Source organism: Leptosomus discolor, chromosome 2 (assembly GCF_034619465.1).
Source record: "Leptosomus discolor isolate bLepDis1 chromosome 2, bLepDis1.hap2, whole genome shotgun sequence".
NCBI lineage: Eukaryota > Metazoa > Chordata > Aves > Leptosomiformes > Leptosomidae > Leptosomus > Leptosomus discolor.
Genome location: NC_141392.1, coordinates 1,165,225 through 1,183,714, shown reverse-complemented (window position 1 = coordinate 1,183,714; position 18,490 = coordinate 1,165,225). Strand labels below are relative to the sequence as shown.

Genomic DNA, 18,490 nt, shown 5'->3' with positions numbered 1-18,490 from the left:
TGTTCTGTCTTACGGACTGCAGAGATGCGCAAGGGGCGTTAAAGCTACGTGTGATGCTGATGGGAAAAACACAAGTGTCAAAGTCAACACGACTACCTGAAAGACAAACATTGCAGCACAAACTCTCTCATTAGGTTATGATATGGTTGACAAATCAAGAATTTAATATACTGAGACCTCTGCAAGGTACCTGCATTGCCCTTATTTTAACAAGAACATGATGAAGCCAATTTCTAAGCACCTATCAAATAACCTGTAATCGATGACTAGCAGACCTCAAAAATACATCATCAGGAAGGAACCAATACCCAAACCCAAGTAGTATTCAACACTTCTAGTAATAAAAACACTGTCTTAAAGCACAACTCAAAGGAGCTGGTAAATGACAAAGACTGGCAGATCGAAGACAGCTGTACAGAGTGGTGTGGGCCTCTTGGTAAGCTGTATCCATAACAGCCCCAAACCCAGTTTTAATCCTGTCAAACTCAAGATCATACGTCCTGAACCAGACCCAAATTGTGGAATGGGGGACTGCATCTCCCCCACCCGCAGGAACAAGAACAACCCCCCACCCAGCACATTCTGGAAAGATTAAGGAGCTGCAACAGACTTCCTGCTTAAACAAGCTATCAAAGAGAGGTTTGGATGTGGAGTGATTTTTATCAACGCATATGGCACTGACAAAAGCAATACAGGAATGGCATGTGCAGTTCTAGCATCCCACATGAAGAGAAAAATGAAACTTTTTTAAAAAAAGAACATGCACAAAAAGTAAACCACAAGATGTATTTGAAGTTTGAGTGACAGAACTGAAGGCTTTAAGTTATCTTAACAACACAACCCAAATTAATGACCTGTAACAGAGACAAGGTCAGAATTTAACAGTCCTCCAAGACTTAGTTATTAATTTGTAAAAAGCAGAAGGAAATCTTGCTTCATTATCTACAACACATTCCTGGTTCCCCTGCATGCTGCTGACACCACTAGAAGCCCCTTATACACCAACACAACAGAGCTCATTCTCTCCAAAGGAACCTGGCAGTGCTCGGTGTTGTTCGCATTACCTAACACACCACCTTCCGAACGGAAGCTGGAAGATCCCAGCTATAATTCTCCACGACCTCCTGCCCAGATTTTAAGCGATACCGAGACAGTGCTCTCTTCAGCATGCGTGGTATGCTCTGGACAGTCAAACGGCAGCAAGTGGAAAACCAGAAGTGTGGTTTCCAGAAACCTTCTCTGGTCCTAGTAATGCGAGAGTTGTTGTTTCTGAGGACTTTTGTGGCCAGCTGTCTGTTACCAGACATAAACCGGGCGACTAGAGCTGCAAAAACTCAACTTTGCCCTCTCAATTTGTATTTGCTGATCAAACCTATCAAACAGCAGCCAGGCTTTGGATGCCTCTGAAAGTTTGCTCCTTTGTGTCAAGAAACCTGCTTACTAATCCCATCACTGACTTCAGGAATAAAATATTTCTGAAAGTATCAGTAAAGGCTCAAATTTGTTATTGGACGTCTGAAATTCATCCCAACCCTAACAATCTATTGAAAAGCTTGAAATGAGTTATAATGATGACAATATCAAAGCTATCATTCTCTTTGACCAGTATATTCTTCCAAATACTTACATCCACCAGCTTTCGTATGTGCTTGTTAATGACGGTAGGGTCGGGTTTTGGTACCACTCCAGATGCCCACTCCAGTGGCACTACTGGCTTGTTGGGGGTCGTCGGGGAGGTAGGCTGCTGAGTGATGGATCAGAACACAAAGATTTTAAAATCTGAATTATGAAGTTGAATTTCCTGCTAAAAGCAGCACTATCTGTCAGAGCTACAACCACAAACCGTTGGAGTTCCTGTGCTATAAAATGTGCTTAGCAAAACATCAGGCAAGGTTTTCAAGGGCTGCTCCCTCTGCTAACAGCTTCAGTTGGGCTCTCCCTGGCACCTCACAGCGACGCCAGCAGCGGCAGCGCAGCAAAACCAGGCAGACTTTCTCCACTGCTGTCTCCGGGGGGTTCAACAGCCACGGGACTCAGAGGAAGAGGGAAGGAAGGATGCTCTCTAGACACAGCGGGCATCAGAAACAGGTAAGCCCAGAAATCTCCTTTTGCCCTTCCTGGTAAAGCCCCCCGAGGAGCTCTCCACCCCAACACAGCCTGGCCCCAGCTCCCTGACAGAGGGACCCATGCCCAGCAGCCATGGAGGGACCGCAGGAGCTTGAATAAGTTAATGCTCCTGCTCGGTGCAGCACCGAGAAGGGAGCAGGATGCAGAAGCTGGGGCAGAACCGTGCTCAGCCACCCCACCGGTTTCCAGCCGAGGTGTGCCAGGAGGCACAGATTAATCCATCTAAGCAGCCTGAGCAGAAAGCAGCTAACCTTTGGCTTGCTCTCCACATAACACCAGCCAGACTATTTTATTCTGAAAACAGCTTGGTCCTGACAAAACGGTAGCTGACAGCTCACTTGATGCGCAGAGCACGCAGCCCAGCTCCCTCCACGCCACCATAGGTCTTTAGGAGAAGCTCGGGCATGCATCTTGGCTTGTTCAAGTAGAAAATATAGGACAAACCTGAACACAGTTTCAGGTAAGGCTTCAAAAACCACCAGGCAGCATGAAAAATGCTGCAGGGCATACTGGCCTTCTCCTGCATCTGCTGCTGGACAGCTGGCAGGTGAAGCGGTGTCAAACAGAAAAATTTCAGTATGGTTTAGATTAGAAGGGAAACGTCCCACAGCCTCAGAAGGCCCCGGTATTAGCTGATGAGCAAGAAATCTGCGTCTCATCTGTCTCCCCCTGAACTGGTGTGAGTTGAGAGGGAGATCGTTAAGTCATCTAAAAATGTTACAGGTATTATTGTGCATAGCAAAGGTATTGTAGACTTCGACACTGAGATGAAACATGATCACAAGTTTAAGAAAAAACCACCTATATCCACAGAATTCATTTCCAATAGGAAATACAGTGAACCTGGACATCCAGCTCTATATGCCAAAAGCACTTACACAATGTTTTACTCCTAACCACCACACAGTGATGGATCAACATGCTGGCAAGCACTTTTCCTATGAAAATATGCAGAAATGCAGCAATCTTTTAAAGAGGACATGTTACATGATAACAAAATAAAAATATGATAAAAACTATCTTAGACTAAAGGGTCTCAAAGTGTCAGTATCAAAGTGTCAGAGTGGTGCTAGACTATCAACTTCTCACAGAGAGCTCCTGCTGGTCTGAGAGCAAAATGGCAGAAAGAGACAGAATCCACTGGAGCCTTCCTCTTTCGTCTAGGTTATTCATTTGAAGCCTCATTCGATTTTTATGCGTTTTTTTGATAAGTTGCAACGCAAACTTCATGTTCCTGCCCACTAGCCAAAGGGAATGTTGGTTCCTCCTATTTCACTCATAGACTCGTAAGAACAACCACAATTTTATTTATGTATTTGAAATGCATACTATGAGGAAAGGTCCAGAGACTACCTAGCTGGTTCTATGGTTTGTTCACTGTATCTGGTCACGCTGTTTGTGATTCAGCCCGTATCTCCTGCCTGTTTCACCAGCACAGGGATAATGGTACCGTAGACTGAAAAAGCATTTTCAGATGAATGCAAACATCTGCATATTTTGGTGTTGAAATAAATTCTACTCAAAATCAAAAAATTTATGTAAGTGTGTCTTCAGTGGCATAACTGCACCAGACAGCTGTCTTCTGGCCAATAGCTGCACTGGTAAAAACTCCCAACAAGAAGATAACTAATGTGCAGGGAAAAGCAGGGCAGTATGACAGGGAGATGCCATGCTACAACTTGGGGTCGGTCTCCACGGGTTTTCTAGGCTGCTACACTGGCTGAAGAGTCTCCTCCCAGCTTTAGCAGAATGAACGTCTTGCTCAAGCCCCGTTGACAGCAGGCTCATAATCTAATGCAACAGCTCCACTTGTGCCCCAAAACCGACTGCAGCAGCCTGAGGCATTTCCTCCGCAGTGCACCTGCACAGGAGTCGTACCCGTACAACAATAAATCAAGGAGCAGTTGGAATGATACAACTACACTGTCACATTGCCTTTGACAGATTTTTCCACATATAAAAGCTCTACAGATTCTTTCCCCTCTAAAATATCTTGTGTGCTTTGGCACTCCCTCAAAGAGAAGCCTGCCTCAAATGGTCCAGCTTCTGTCGATTCAGTGGTAGCTTTCTACCCATCAGGGTGCTGCTACAGCTCAACGTCACTGGTTAGTCACTGATCATTATGCAGAAGTCCCCTACAACGGCAGGGTCGTGTTAAAGTTCACAGCACTGTTTATATCACTTTTGTCCTTCTTAAAGCTCGGGCTGGAGATCAAAGCGGCAACGGGATAATGTTCCTCATTTACACTAGCAGCCCATGAGCCCTTCCACAGTGTACAGCTGTAACAAATCGGCCCTGCGGGCAGTAACGGGAGCAAGAGGGAGCCAGGATGACTATGATAAACGGGAACTGTTGTGGTCAAATCATATCTGACAAGGATGCGAGACTCTGATGAAATTCCAGGTGTTCAAATGGAATTAGTGTTGACTATGGAAATACTCAATAGCTTCCTCACTATTGCTCATCATCCACCACTGAAAGCACATGCACACAGTCCTCAAGAGTGATAAACTATGCTTGGAAATTAAGGGGTTCTGCTTCCTTGCTTGCTTTTAAGAATACTCCAAACACGTAAGAGTACTGTCATGAATCACCCCAGACTACTGGACTCAGCCCTCACACCCTGCCAAGCACTTCCAGCCACCCTTAGTTTCTGGGCGGTGTCAGACCTGAGAGGGCTCAGCCTGAGGAAATGACATGCTGGATATGACAGGTAATAAGGACATTAATGCACGGATAAAATGCTCAGAGGGAAGAGGAGTCCCCGAACTTTGGCAACAGCAGAGAGAGTCATGCTTTAAATGAAATACAACTCTTACTTAGGAGATTTAGCTGCATCCTCAGACTTGCAAAGCATAATGAAAAATGCATCAACGCAGCATTATCTTCAGTTGCACATACTAAAAAAAGTAACATCTGTTCTGAAATATTTAAACACTGGTTGAGAGCCCAAGATACAGCCAATTCTACACAAGCAAACAGATTTTAAAACAGTATAGCTAATGCTGAGGCTTATGTAAAACAACTCTTGGACTCAGTATTGTTTTATATAACTGTACCAGCATCCAGAAAATGAAGTAATAGTCACATAGTAAATAATTGATGTAAACTTACAAAGGATATCTTCACATAAAGCAGAACTATATTTTCCATGACTTGCAGAGGTTTTGTTGAAAAATAGTTGATCATGAAGTCTGGTATGTATCAATATTTACTTCTCCCAATATGCACTAAACCCTATAAATAGTGACTGTGTTTTACAAGCATACACACTAAAAGGCTTTAAGTGAATAGGAATAATGAAATTCATTAACTGTCACTTTTAAATTTTATCAATTGCATGCAGACAACAGAAGCAATATGTGAAAATGCCATAAGAAATGACCTACAGATTTGGAGTTCCTCGGTTCCAGCACCAGTGAGAGCTTGTAGATATCGTCTTCAGTGTGATAGAGGTCCAGAGACAGCTGTGTGTAAGAAAGAGAGAAAACCAGTAATATTTATTAGACTGGGTTGGTTATGACAGCCTTGTAAGCAGAGATACGCCTCTGCTTACGCCATTCATTATTCACTGAAGCTAAACAAAAAGTTTTCCTACTCGGAGCGCAGGGTACACGCGGAAGCTGCTTGCAGCTACTGGGGAAGCAGCTTTTCACAGAGCTAACGTAAGCCATGCTGGTGAGCACGTGCTGCTGTTCGTGCCTACACCGAGCCGAGCAGGTGCTGGACTCGAGGGCTCTCACAACCTGCATCCCAACATGTCGAGTGAGAAGGGCTGCGTGTTGACCTTCTCCAAAGAGCAACATTGGTACCAAAGACCCCCCTCATGCAAAACACTTTTAGCAGCTCAATGGTGAGAGAAATAATCTGGTCAATACAAAGACTGCAGGAGAGAAGTTGCTAAGGGGCTAGGACAGAAGGACTTCAGATTGTGTCCTGGTCAAGTTTTGTTCCTGAAGAAGGGTCAGAGTGCTGCAGCTCTTCTACAGAGAGCAGCCAAGGCAGCAAGAGCCTCTCTGGAAAGCCCTGGGCGCAGACACAGGCCCAGGAGAGGCAAGCCAGGTTTGGCAGCACTGCTCACGCGGCAAAGTGCATGAAAAGCAAACCCAATTCCTTTAGCCCTGCCTGGCTTGTTCCCGATCCTCTCTCACCACGTAAGGCAAATTCCTTTTCAGTTTCTGTTTTCAGAGAAATGAAATATTTTTTCTTTCATGTACTCATTATTTTCTGCATAGGATTCATTGAGGGAAAAGAAAGGACATAAATATTCTAAAGTAAAATGAATTTGTTTTTATTTTGGCAGCTCTGGTCTTGTGTCGACGCAGGTCTGAAGTAAGTTCCTCCTCACTTGGAGTGATGAAGGAGAAAAGCAATCAACACTGTGGCTAATGGTTTGCAATGAGATGAAACTAACATTGCATGTTTTCTGTGATCATGTCCCTACATTAAGTGGCTTTGGAGTAATTGACCTGATTTAAAGTTATCATCTACCTTGCAAATCCCCAATTAAGCTAAGATTGAGTTAAAAAGATGTTTCCCAGCAGGCAGATAGAATTGCTACTGACTAAATGACTGTGACAGAAGGTTATTTTTAGACAACCTGAAGTGCTGAATTACTAACCAGCAGGACCAGCGACACCGCACTGCAGAACCACCTCTAGGCACCACCTTCTTGCAGGCAGAATTTTGTGCAATGAGTAAGACAGGAGTGCCCTCTCCCAAGACAGGTACACATCCCAGAGCAAACACATGGCTTTAGAGTTGTCTGGATTCTGCATTATTCATTTTGCCTAGCTTTAGGACGACGCTGATTTTTGTGCTTTATAATTTAGTTATGGGCACCAGTGAAAGCCTGAGCATCCTTCAGCTCCTTCATGCAGCCGGTGTGCTGCTGTCACAGAGGAATGTGAGGACCCGTCCTACAGATAACAGAGATCCAGTAACTGCTGTAACAAATATTGTTCATCTACTTAGTTGTTCAGTGACTGTATTCTTGGGTTCCTTGGTGGTATAAAATAAGCAGAACTCAGTCGGAGCAAACCAGGTCAGGCTGGGACTGACAGCAGAACTGTTAGTTCGAAAGGCCTTGCTCTGTGCTTACTGAAGAGCACAGGTTTCCCAGCAAGCCAGATGAGCAGGGTGTGGATCTGGGGACGGAAATGCAAGTTTCTATCACCCCTCCCTGAATTCTCTGACCTTACCGTGAGCAGCAGTTACGACTTCATTACGCACCATGTGTAAGCACACCGTGGACAAGGTATGGTCTATCAAATACTAGCGTGATGACTGTGGCGTTAGATAAGCTTTCACTTCATATTTTATTGACAGTTTTGCTCTGCCAGATGAAGTGCAATCAGATTCTTCCTAGGTCAACCTTTACAGCAGGTGGCAGTTTCCATTCTAATTTGACTTTCATTGCTGTCCTGTTTTTCCAAGCAATTTGGGGGGGTATTGAGGGGGGTGGAGTAGGGATCAGAAAGGGATGGCTTTTTTTTTTTTTTTTTTGGTAAGTGGAACTTACTGAACACAAGCTAGGGAGGGTGACTTTCAGTTTGATTGTTTAGATACTTCTCATTCTCCTCACTAGACTGTACAAATGACTGGGACTTTCCAGACATTTGCATATAGTCTCAGAACAGGTTAGATAAATAGCTGTTGAGACCTAAAAATAGTGGGGGGAAAATGGTGGTACCAACCAAGTTTTAACACAGTTAGTATAAATACACTGTAGGCTGGTTGAGAGACCGAGATCCTCTTCCAATCTGCAGAAAGTGATAAACAGTTACTCGCAGGCTTTTATTCATGTTGTGAAATAAAAACAATGTGGAAATACTGCACAGCAGGTAAGGAAATCCCTTGAGCATCCTTACCAAATGCTAAGTTTTCTAATGATGAAAATGTAATTACAGCTGATATTCCTACGATCTGGTGCACTGCTAAGCTCATGCTAGGTCTTCTTTTATTGCTTCTGTTTCTTAGCTCCAGGTTTCAGATGCCAGGGATTGGCACAGAACCGGGTACAGAGTCAGCGGAGATGGAGCAAGGGTGGCCTATGAGGCGGGAAAGGAGGAGGAACCACACAAAGAGCAAGCATGCACCAAGATGTGAGTCTGTCTTCGGGTAACGTGCGCTGGGTCACTGGCACCTGAGTAGTGGCACGTTCCCTTCTCTTGCCCATGTAACTCAAGAGTCATTTACACATGACCAAGTGGGGACTGCCATCACTAAAGCTCCCCCTCAGCTTTTGCAGTTTCCTAAGCCAGTAAACCTGGCATTTATCTCGCTGCCCTCCATAAACCAAACCTTTGCCTTCTTTGTGGCATTTTAACTTCCATGCAAAATGTTAGCTTCTTTCAGCTTCTTGTTCAAAGCTAAAATTCTGTGAGCTAGAAGCTGATTTTTTTATGCTGATAATAAGATGGGGGTTGGGAGAAGCAGACTTCTAAGTTTGTGGGCAGACATCTAACTCACGAGAGCACCCCAAATTTCCAAAACGCTGATCATTCAGCAGCTACCGCTGAAACCACAGAGCTGTAAGTTCCCATGTTCCCCATTCACCCTTTATGTCTATAGACACAATAGCGGCTGAAAAATGCCCGTAAACACCCTTGCCCAGGTGGCCTGAAGCTTACTACCAAGCTCTTGCCCCAGCTTTTAGGCCAAGCTCTCACTTCATAGCTCTTAACACGGTCTCCCCAAACGTCACCATTTCCAAACCACTTGAAAGGTACCAGCTCCCCCAGAGCAGACAGGACTCCACTACTGAGGAGAAGAAAGACCAGGTGTCTTGGTTTGAGCCAGAACAGAACCAATTCTGCTCAGTGATTTTACTTTTCAGCTAAGTCTCTTCAAAGTAACTGCACTTTCTGATCCTAACGGCCAAGTCCCACACACCCACTTAGTCCACGAAATACCCATTTTATCTTTTTGTGCAAGTTGCTGGACTAGCAAACCAGCACCCAGTGATTTACTTGTCAAGCAAGCACAGGCCAGGCTGTTAGCACTCACTAAGTGTGGTGTAAGAGGCAATACTGCAAGGGATGGAGGCCAGGCAAAGATGTACACACTGTTTATCAGGACAAAACAACTCCTAAAAGCCTGCCTGGAGAGAAGCTGCTTAATGGGAAAACAGCAGAAGTGAACAAATAGTTGGGTCAGCTGATTGACACAAAAATGAAAAGCACCCTACATGTTTATACACTTTTACGAGTTTTGCAAGGGAGTTTCTCCAAGCAAGTTAAAGATGAGAAAAGTTTTTACAGTTTACAATTAGAGAGGGAAGACCTAGCAATAAACAGAATAGTTATTTCTTCAGGCTCTGAAAGTTGAGGATGACTTTGGCAGCAATCCTACCTTTCTTCTCTTTCTCTGACACCAGCCTATAATTTAAAACTTTCTTATTAGCAAAAGGATCGACAAAAACATGTCACCTACTAGATAAGTTCATTATTACTGTTTAAGAAGTAAGTTAAAAAAAAATACTGTAATGTTTTCATATGCGGACAGAACCTACATTCTGGAAGAAAAGTGAGAATATTCATAATATTATGAGACACAAAATTTAAGTCCAGGAACCTTTTGTAGAAATTTGCTGTTATCCTTTCCGGGAGTCATTGTCTGAAATCAAAACTCCCACACTCTCAAACCTACCTGACTCACAACCACACTTCCAGTGGCTACTATGAAGACAGAATTACCCTCTAAAGGTTTTAGTATACCTACAGCTGCCCACCTAGCATGGCTACGCCTGTCTTCATCATGACTGAAAGGTACCACTATGGAATCATTCTAACAGGTAAAAACCACACAAGTTAATTTTAACCCAGGATCAGGTCTGGAACCAACATTGCAGCATGCAGCTTCATTGATTTACAAACAGATTGGCTCAACTCTAACCAAAATCAGCACAGTTATATTAGGAATTAATATATAGGAGCATAGTAAGAAAAATTGTACTTGTCGTGTGCTCAACTACTTCTGGTAAATGAACTATACTGAATGAAATATTATGTGAATACAAATAAAATCTGTATCATTTTGCTAAAACCAAACAAAACAAGGACAAATATTAAAAAAATAGAAAAAAAGGTAAAATACATAAACTCTGCTTGATAGAATGATGGGAATGAACCTGCAAGGTCTTAGAAAAAAATGAAGCTTGCTGCTCCTTTTGGAAAACAGGCTGTCCCCAAAAGAGAGAACAACAGTTAATGAAATCGTCAGCAGTGGTTCAGCTTCCATCTCTCACTTCACATTGTCTAATTTCTGCCCTTTTGGGCTCAGTTTGTTATTGCTCAGTTCTCTAAAACCTGAGGTTCCACTTCCCCCTACTCACAGCCAAGCTTGTAAGAACTTTCAGAAACGAGCAGGGAGAGAAAGAGTGGCACGAGATAAGAAAGCGACTCCCAAACCCTACTAAAACAAAACAATACATAGTCTAATATTTCCATTAGGTGGGTGCTGTGGTGGACAATGCACAGTCCCTTCTCCTCCCTGTCCCATTAACCGTGATTAGAACTTGTTCCCGGACTGCTCCATACAAAGTGCAATAGGAGAAGGTTTTCCTGTTCCCGCAAACTTTCCCATTCCTCACTACAGTGAAGCCACAGGTATATCCACGCTGTCTTAGCTCCTTCAAACTGAGGCTCCTATTTGTTATCCCCCATAGTGTAAACTGCTGCACCTGATCAGTCCCAGCGTAAATCCATCACAAACTATAACCTCTGCTTCATTTCTAGATAGGCACATTTTTGAGCTCTTTAAAGTAAAGCACAAAAGGAAAAAAATCCAAAGCTCCTGCCCAATAGCTCTCCAGTTAAGGCATTTACCTAGAACAGGCTAGGTAATCACAGCCACCTCAAGTCCATGACCTGACTGAGGAAAAGCTGGAATTTGATTTCCACCTCCTCCAGGGAGTAAATGCTGAGAAGCTCATGCTATCCAACAAAATAAACACTGGAAAAATTCTGAAATCTGCCCTAGTTACACATAGGCCTTGCTTACTTCCAAGTTTATTTTTTAAAGAATTCTATTGATTTAAGGAGAGCAAAGAGATTCTCTTTCAGTCAGCATTAGAGATCTGAAAGACAAAGTAAATAACAAGAACAGAAACAGCATAAAATGATCACATATAAAGAGAGTCCTTTACCTAACGTGACATATTTCAGACTACTCTCAGATGAGTAGATGGCTTTTATTTGCTTGCAACATCAACTGGTTTATCACAAACAACGTACCTTTTTTTCTGTTTCACAGGTTCTATCTTTAGTTCCAAGATGCTAGTTTTTACCCATGACCTGAACAAACTGTAGTGCTGGGTCAAAAACTTACAATTAAGATCAGTGCTAAAATGACTAAACTTCAATAGAAACAGGGTTTGGCCTGATGGTTTAGGCTCCATGCTTCAGTATGTTTTGAAATAAAGTGTAGTATTTATTAAAATGACAGTGATTGTCTACATTTTAAGAAGGGGACTGAAAATTAATTCCTTTTAGCATTGTCAGTTACTGCTTTTTTAAAAAAATGTTTTGTTCAGTCTTTTTGAAAGCTCACTTTCCTGTGGTTTGAAACGGGACATTCAAATCCTTCTCTGTAATTTTTGACCGCAAGTTTCAAACCTCCTCAAAAGTAGCCACTGGCAAGGGGTAAGAGGAGTGGAAAGAGCAGGGGTTGCAGGGGCTCTTTAACACCATTCAATAGCAATTTTATTTACTGGATGAGAAGAGTACTGTGTCATGCACACAGCACAGAGGAGCAAGAACAGAGTGATGGCCAGGTTGGAGTGTCACTTGCATGTGTGACCGTGTCAATACGTCACCCCATCTTCGCACACGTGACATAAGCCTCAATTCTAAGTCGTCAAAACTTAGTTTTTCCTTTTCCTAACACAAATACGGCCCTCTTTCTGTCATCCTTAAGACAATTAATTGACAACAACCCTGTTGCTGCTTCCAGACATAACACGCTATAGTAACAAAACTCTCTTTGACTTTATTCACGCCTCATGTGAACTTGTTTCTGTTTTGTGTTCTCTCCCTTTTCTTTTACAAAACTGGGATAATAATGTGCTCTTATCCCTATAGATACAAATATTCCTACTGACATTCAACATCTGAATAACTGAAGTGAATTGAAACACGCTCAATACTTACAGTTAGCAGGTTAATTAAATCCATATTAGGCTCTAAATGATGAGAGGCAGTTTGCAGAGAAATCAGTTCACTCAAGGTGATGGAAAGCTGCTGCATTTTCACTATGTTAACTTTGTTCTCATCTATCCAGTCAGGAAAAATGACATGGACAGCAATCAAGTCTTTCAAATGAACTCCTAAAATAGGAATTTTGAAGCCAACACAGTCAGCAAAAGCCTTGCGGTAGTTGCAGTAGTTCCCATTGGAAGATACCAGCTCTGTCATTTCGTTCCAGTCCTACAAACAGCCAGAGAAGCAAGTCTCCGTGAAAGCATTCACAGCATTTCCTTAATCCCTTTTAAACAAGCATAACTCATGTCAGGGTGTCGGCAGAGTTAATTTCCTCTGTGGCACAGGCACTCAAGCAGAGGATCTCTGTGAGCTGATCCTTCTCCACCAAGAGGAATACAGTGCCCTTTAGGATGCCCTGCCACGATCCAAATACTCTGCTGGTGAGACACCCGCACTGCAGAACCCACCAGACCTCAGAGAGGTGACGTTGTGCTCAGTATGTCTATATTCTGGAAACCACCATACCTTTGTGACTTCTGAAGACAGATGAGAGTGAGTTTCCTTCAGGCGAGAAATCGAGCTGTGGCTTAGGCCTCCAACAACTGCCATCAGTGTGTTGAAGTTCTGGAGGTGAAGGAGCTTCTGCAGGAGAGATTGATCGTGCATAATTCAAAATCAAGGAAATACACATGCCAGCTATCCAGTCTCACACACAACAAGTGAAAGGAGACAACCTATCACTGCTAAAGCAGAAATCACTAAGCCAGGGGACATAACAGAATGGTTCAGCATTTCTTTTATCATTTAAAACAGTTCTCCACAAGAAACACCCAATAGTGACAGCTGTCAATCAGAATCCAACAAAGAAAAATTCTATAGTTATGCCTGCTGGTTAAAAAATGCAGACATACCACACCTGAACAAATAATCTGCAGTGAGGTTGAACAGGCTATTCACTGAGGAAAAGCACAAAGAGGATCCAGTCAATTTGTTTACTGCAATCTCTACTTGAATTATTCCTTTATACTGGAGGAAAAAGAATCATATGCAAGACTTACCTGTGCAACATTGATAAACTTTGTGATTACTTCTGCCCTTTGCTGGGGTGTTGGTTTGCTGAGAACCATGAGCTGGACCCATTTGGAGATACCATTAAATAAAGCAATAGATCTCTCCAAAGTAGGATTGTTCTCCAAGCAGCCGTGGATCACATAGCTTTGGTAGTCTGTGAACTAACAGAGGAAAGGCATTTTCAGTAAAACGGCAGACAATTTAGGAATGAAATTGAAGCTTTGATCATTTTTTGCCTTTTAAAGCTCCTCTTGTTTAGAAAGTGACTGAGATTCAGGGTCAGCAGAACCTGCTGCACATCAGTTCTTTCTTAAAATTTTGTTGTTGAGATTTTTGTTTATTAAATGTCAACTTGAAACTTTAGCGCTTGTCTGTCAGGTAACACAGCAGCACACATGATGATTCCTACTTCCATGGAATCATCTTTCCCATAATTTAATTAATACTTACAACATTTTATTCTGTGTAGTTTTACTTCATATCAACATGATACTCTGTAGGACCTACCTAGTGCTACAAGCAAGAAGCATACAAATAAGCACTTTCATCCCACTCCAGCATCCTGACCAACTGCACTGTTGATGCACAGAGGGAAATCTTGGCCCCACTGAAATCAACAGGAGCTCTGTTACTCTTCACAGGAGCTTGAGCTGCATCCCAAGAAGCTAGCTATGCACCCGTTCTCTTCCTCCTATGTCCAAAAAATTCTGTAGCACAAGGAGCCACTTCTGCTAAATTTTGACCATTTTGATGTTACTGTTCAGTCCCTGTATGTTCATGGCCATAGTTCTATATGGGAAAGCTACAGCTCCCAAGAATTAGATTTCACTAAATGTTTGGAAAACATTTTTCAGCTGTCTCTTAATTTAAGATGGATTTTCAGAAGCTTATGCAATAAATTTAGCTTGTGCAGGGAGTTGGTAGCAATGCCAGCCAGCATGGGTTTCTTGGTCTTAGCTGACCAAAAATGGCCTGCCAGAAGACCAGATGATGGCATATGGTCTTACACAGCAGATACTTGTTTCAGAGCTGCAGCTAAACAGGATCTCAGTGTTCAGATACTTTTAAATGTTTTCTGTTGTAGTTAACACTGCCTTTCCTTCTCCCCAATGCTTTTTTAAATAGGTAAAACCAAAGACAGGATTCAGACCAGTCATCTTTTACCATGGCATAGCTTTGAGGTAGCACTTTCATCTACCTTACAAAAATATGTGGCACTTCTATTTCTGAACAGTTTACAGCAAATCACCTGGCCTCACTGATATCTCCAAATAAATGCTAGTTGTTTCTCTGTAGCAGTTCTCAATTGTTCTTTAAATTAGATTAGCGATACTGGGCTCATTTTTCAACCTCTATATTTTGAGGTGTGCCCTTCACCTTATTTCCCGGAAATGTACCATTTTTACAACTTTTTGGTTACCAGTCTCATACAAACTAGCAGCACGCCTTTCAAACCTCTTCATTGCATTACAGGATAGTGTGAAATAGCAAAATGCAAAATTCAAGACAAACAATTAGCAGACATATTAGAAACAGCAAGGAAAAAAGAAAATTCATTGCAGGTCTGAGTATTCTTTCTGGAATTCCCAAAGGAATGAAAAGACATCTTAAGTCTAGCCAGAAATCCATCCCTTTTTTCTTGTCCCTCCCTCCTTCTTTGAGGTTAGCATTGCATAGATCACAGTAGGGTGTTTTCCCATGATTTGAAGTCTAGAGTAATAAACCTTTGAACGTTATTAATTGACGTCAAAAGCAATTCTATTTAGACTGGTCTCAGCTCCTCATTGATCTCTTTTTCCTTCCTCTCTTGAAACAAACAAAAAAATATATTTTTCTTAGTTTTGGAGTTTGATTTCTTTCATGCTCCCAAACACTTTAAAAAAAGCCTCATTTTTTTGCTGACGAGAACTTGTCATCTTGAGAACTTACTGCTTCCATTTGCCACAGATACAGTGGCATCATGAGACCTTTTCATACGGATATTTGCCAGCAGAAACCAGCATTTCTTTTGGCATTTCTGTTACTCATTTGTTTTGCTTTAGCTTCTACTTTCATTTTCATCCTTTTTTTGCCTCTTGTTCCTGTATAATCCTGTGAAAAGAAGCAACTGTATCTGAATTTTCCTCAGTGCCAATATAGGAGAAAGAGGAAAGCAAAGTTGTGCTGTCTCTGTTATTGCAGGTTTTTAAGACCCAACTGGCCAAGTCCCTGAAAATCATGATCTAGCTCAGAGCTGACCCTGCTGTAGGCAGGGGATTGTCCTAGAGGCCTCTTGAGATCCTTTCCAACCTGAATTATCTTCTGATCCGAAGTTGGCAAATGAAAGGATAGTTTCTGAGAAGTGGCTGGGAGTGAACAGGACTACAGAAGTTTCTTCAAAAATTATTCATTGCAAAGACTCTGATGTTTCCAGAAAAGTAATTAACTATTTTCCTTGGAGAAAAAAAAAACACTTGAAGATTTGAACAATAATATTAGTTTAACCAACTGCTGCAACACATAGGTGCAGTAGCTTTTAGCAGTAATTTTTGCCCAGAATTTCTCCACAAAATTAACTTCTGTCAGTAAAAGCATCAATCATGAAAAAGATCAAGGAAGTGCTGGTGCAGTCATGGCTATGTACATCATATGAAGGATTATAAAGATTTACTGCACTGAAATGTTGAGGGAAAATTCATAAATGTTAAACCATGTGAACACTCTTTAAGGACAGGCTCCTAATTGCAAGTGAACGTTGTAGGCTTCTTACAGAAATTCTCCTGAAAGATTTATGCTCCAGAAAAGTGAGGTGTTCAGCTAGCTCAATGGGCTCCAGATGATCAAACAGCAGGCAGGCTTTTCCCTTCTTAGAAATCCTCTTCCTCTGTGTAACTCTTCTCATCCAGTCATAAGAAGGACTGCAACAGAAAATAGGTACAATTCTCATTTCTGCTTGGGTACCTGTGAGTGTAGCCCCTGGTTTGCACACACAGTATCAAATCACCAAGAGACAGACCATGAGTTTTCTGATCGGTGACATTCAGCACATAATAAAACTCAGAGTAAGACCCGTTCAAGTGCATAATAGAGGATAAGAATGTTGAAGGTGCCACTGCAAAAGATAAATAATAGCAGGTTTCTAACAGAACAAAAGGCCAACATACTCTTCTCTATGATACAGGAAGTCATAACTAAAAGATGTCTTGGGAATACACGAAGAACAGGTCACGCCAAACTCTGATACAGAATAAAAAAAAGAGTTTTACTCTGTAAGACCCCAGGTCCGTGAAATAATGGAACAGCAGAAACGGTCAGCCAGACAGCTAACAAAACAGTAAGAAGTGGGTGGACAAAAAGGCAAATCATTTGCTTGCAAGCAACGGAGTAATTCCTGCCCATATACAGTAAAAGCACTTCAGAGAGCAGAACAAGATTGCTAACAGTATTTTCAAATGAAGATTTAAGAGACAGTATTCATGCAATTTCACTGCTTCTGTTCTTGCAGGAAATCTTGCAACCTTTATTGACATCAGTAATGCTCTCCTTCCAGGTTACTATGACATTTTTAAATAGGGAAAATTCACTATGTATATACCATATTTTAAAAGAAAATCTACAATATCAGATAAAAGAGCCTGTCTGGTGATGTTTAAAAGGTAACTTTCATTTCAGTGTGTGAAGGACATAGTAGTGTAATCATTTTTATGCAATAAAACTACAAATGTGAATGTTAGATTATCCACTTAAATCATAGGAAAGAAGCACACAGAAAGCCATTAGAAAAAATTACAGGTTACTGATGAGAGGATAAAAAAGCTTCCCTGAGAAAATGCAAGACTTACACAACATGCCAGTCACTGCATTACTTGTCATTCTGTATGAAAAATTATAGGAAAAAAGTAACATTAATCACTTAATTGGCACTAGCTTTGTCAGGAAAATTATTTCTTTCCCATCTATATTAAAAACTTACATACAGGTAAGAATCTTCTCTTTATTGTGACCCTACAACTAGAATTTCAAATTTTCAATAACTTCAAATTTAGAAGACAATATAATCTTTTGGTAACTGCTTTTTTGCTCTCTCAAGATCCAGATGGCCCTTAATATTTTTGTATTTTGCACAGAACTAGAATTCTGCTGTTATAGAGACAGACAGAAAGATGTGGAAGCTCACAAAATCCTTACATGCTGGAGATATCAATGAGATGGATGTGATCCTCATATCCGAGCTGGCTGGCTACTTCTCGAAACTCTTCAGTCAAACGAATCAGCCCAAGATCCAAGTTAAACTCTGCAGGAAATTCCAAAATCCAGTATCTGAAATCCACAGACAGCGGTTCAGAGATGCCCAGGGATTCAGGTGTAACATTCAGTGGCTGCATATACATACTCACATTTTATGCAACAGGACTTCTATTCAGACCCAATAGCTTTTGGGCAGAGAGGGCCGACTACCCCAACTTGTTGCTGCTGTGATTGTCTGTTACGCTGAAGTGGCAAAAGGCACTTTATCACATAATTTCCTTTGGTTAACTCACCACAGCATACCACAGTAGCATTCTATTGAAATGTGAAATTAAAGTGATGCCTCAGGTGACACAGGCAAAAGGCACACACATGTGCCCTGACTCACACTGCCAGCACACCCAAATGACACTTGCACTTATCCCTTGTCTAAGTGAGACACTTTATCTGCTCAGAAAAGATTTTTCAAGGAAAAGGAAAATCTGAATTCAAGTGGCAGTTCTACCATGATACCCATGTAAACAAGACGTCTCCTCTGCTACTGAAGGGGGTATGGAAAAGGCTTTATCAGTCCTGCTTTCAGTACCTCCCTCCCTTTCTTCACAGTGGTACAACTTAGTCCAGAGGAAGAAAGAAAAAGCATTTGTTTGAGGCAAGTAAGTTCTGTCACGTTAGCTTAAAAATTCATGCTCTCTCTTTTACAGAGTTCCTACAGAAGCACAGCCTAACACACAAAAGCTTTCCCATAGAAACAAGGTCAGAGACAGACAGTGCAAGGATCAGAACACACTCGACCTGTAATAGCTCTGGCATCCCTGACACACTCCTGTCATCAAAAATTATGGAGGGATTGCGTGAACTG

The 18,490-nt window shown here is 41.8% G+C and overlaps 1 protein-coding gene across 1 annotated transcript in view; it reads right to left on the bottom strand.

The window, feature by feature from the left end:
* Positions 1-18,490, bottom strand: part of RASGRP3 (RAS guanyl releasing protein 3) — a 30,431-nt gene that overhangs the window by 9,133 nt on the left and 2,808 nt on the right. The window contains exons 4-10 of the mRNA XM_086461855.1: positions 17,569-17,700; positions 16,151-16,298; positions 13,389-13,562; positions 12,856-12,972; positions 12,280-12,555; positions 5,518-5,595; positions 1,628-1,744 (exon numbers count right to left, since the gene is read on the bottom strand). Coding sequence (XP_086317981.1) covers positions 1,628-1,744; positions 5,518-5,595; positions 12,280-12,555; positions 12,856-12,972; positions 13,389-13,562; positions 16,151-16,298; positions 17,569-17,700 — 1,042 coding nt within the window. The remainder of the gene's footprint in view (positions 1-1,627; positions 1,745-5,517; positions 5,596-12,279; positions 12,556-12,855; positions 12,973-13,388; positions 13,563-16,150; positions 16,299-17,568; positions 17,701-18,490) is intronic.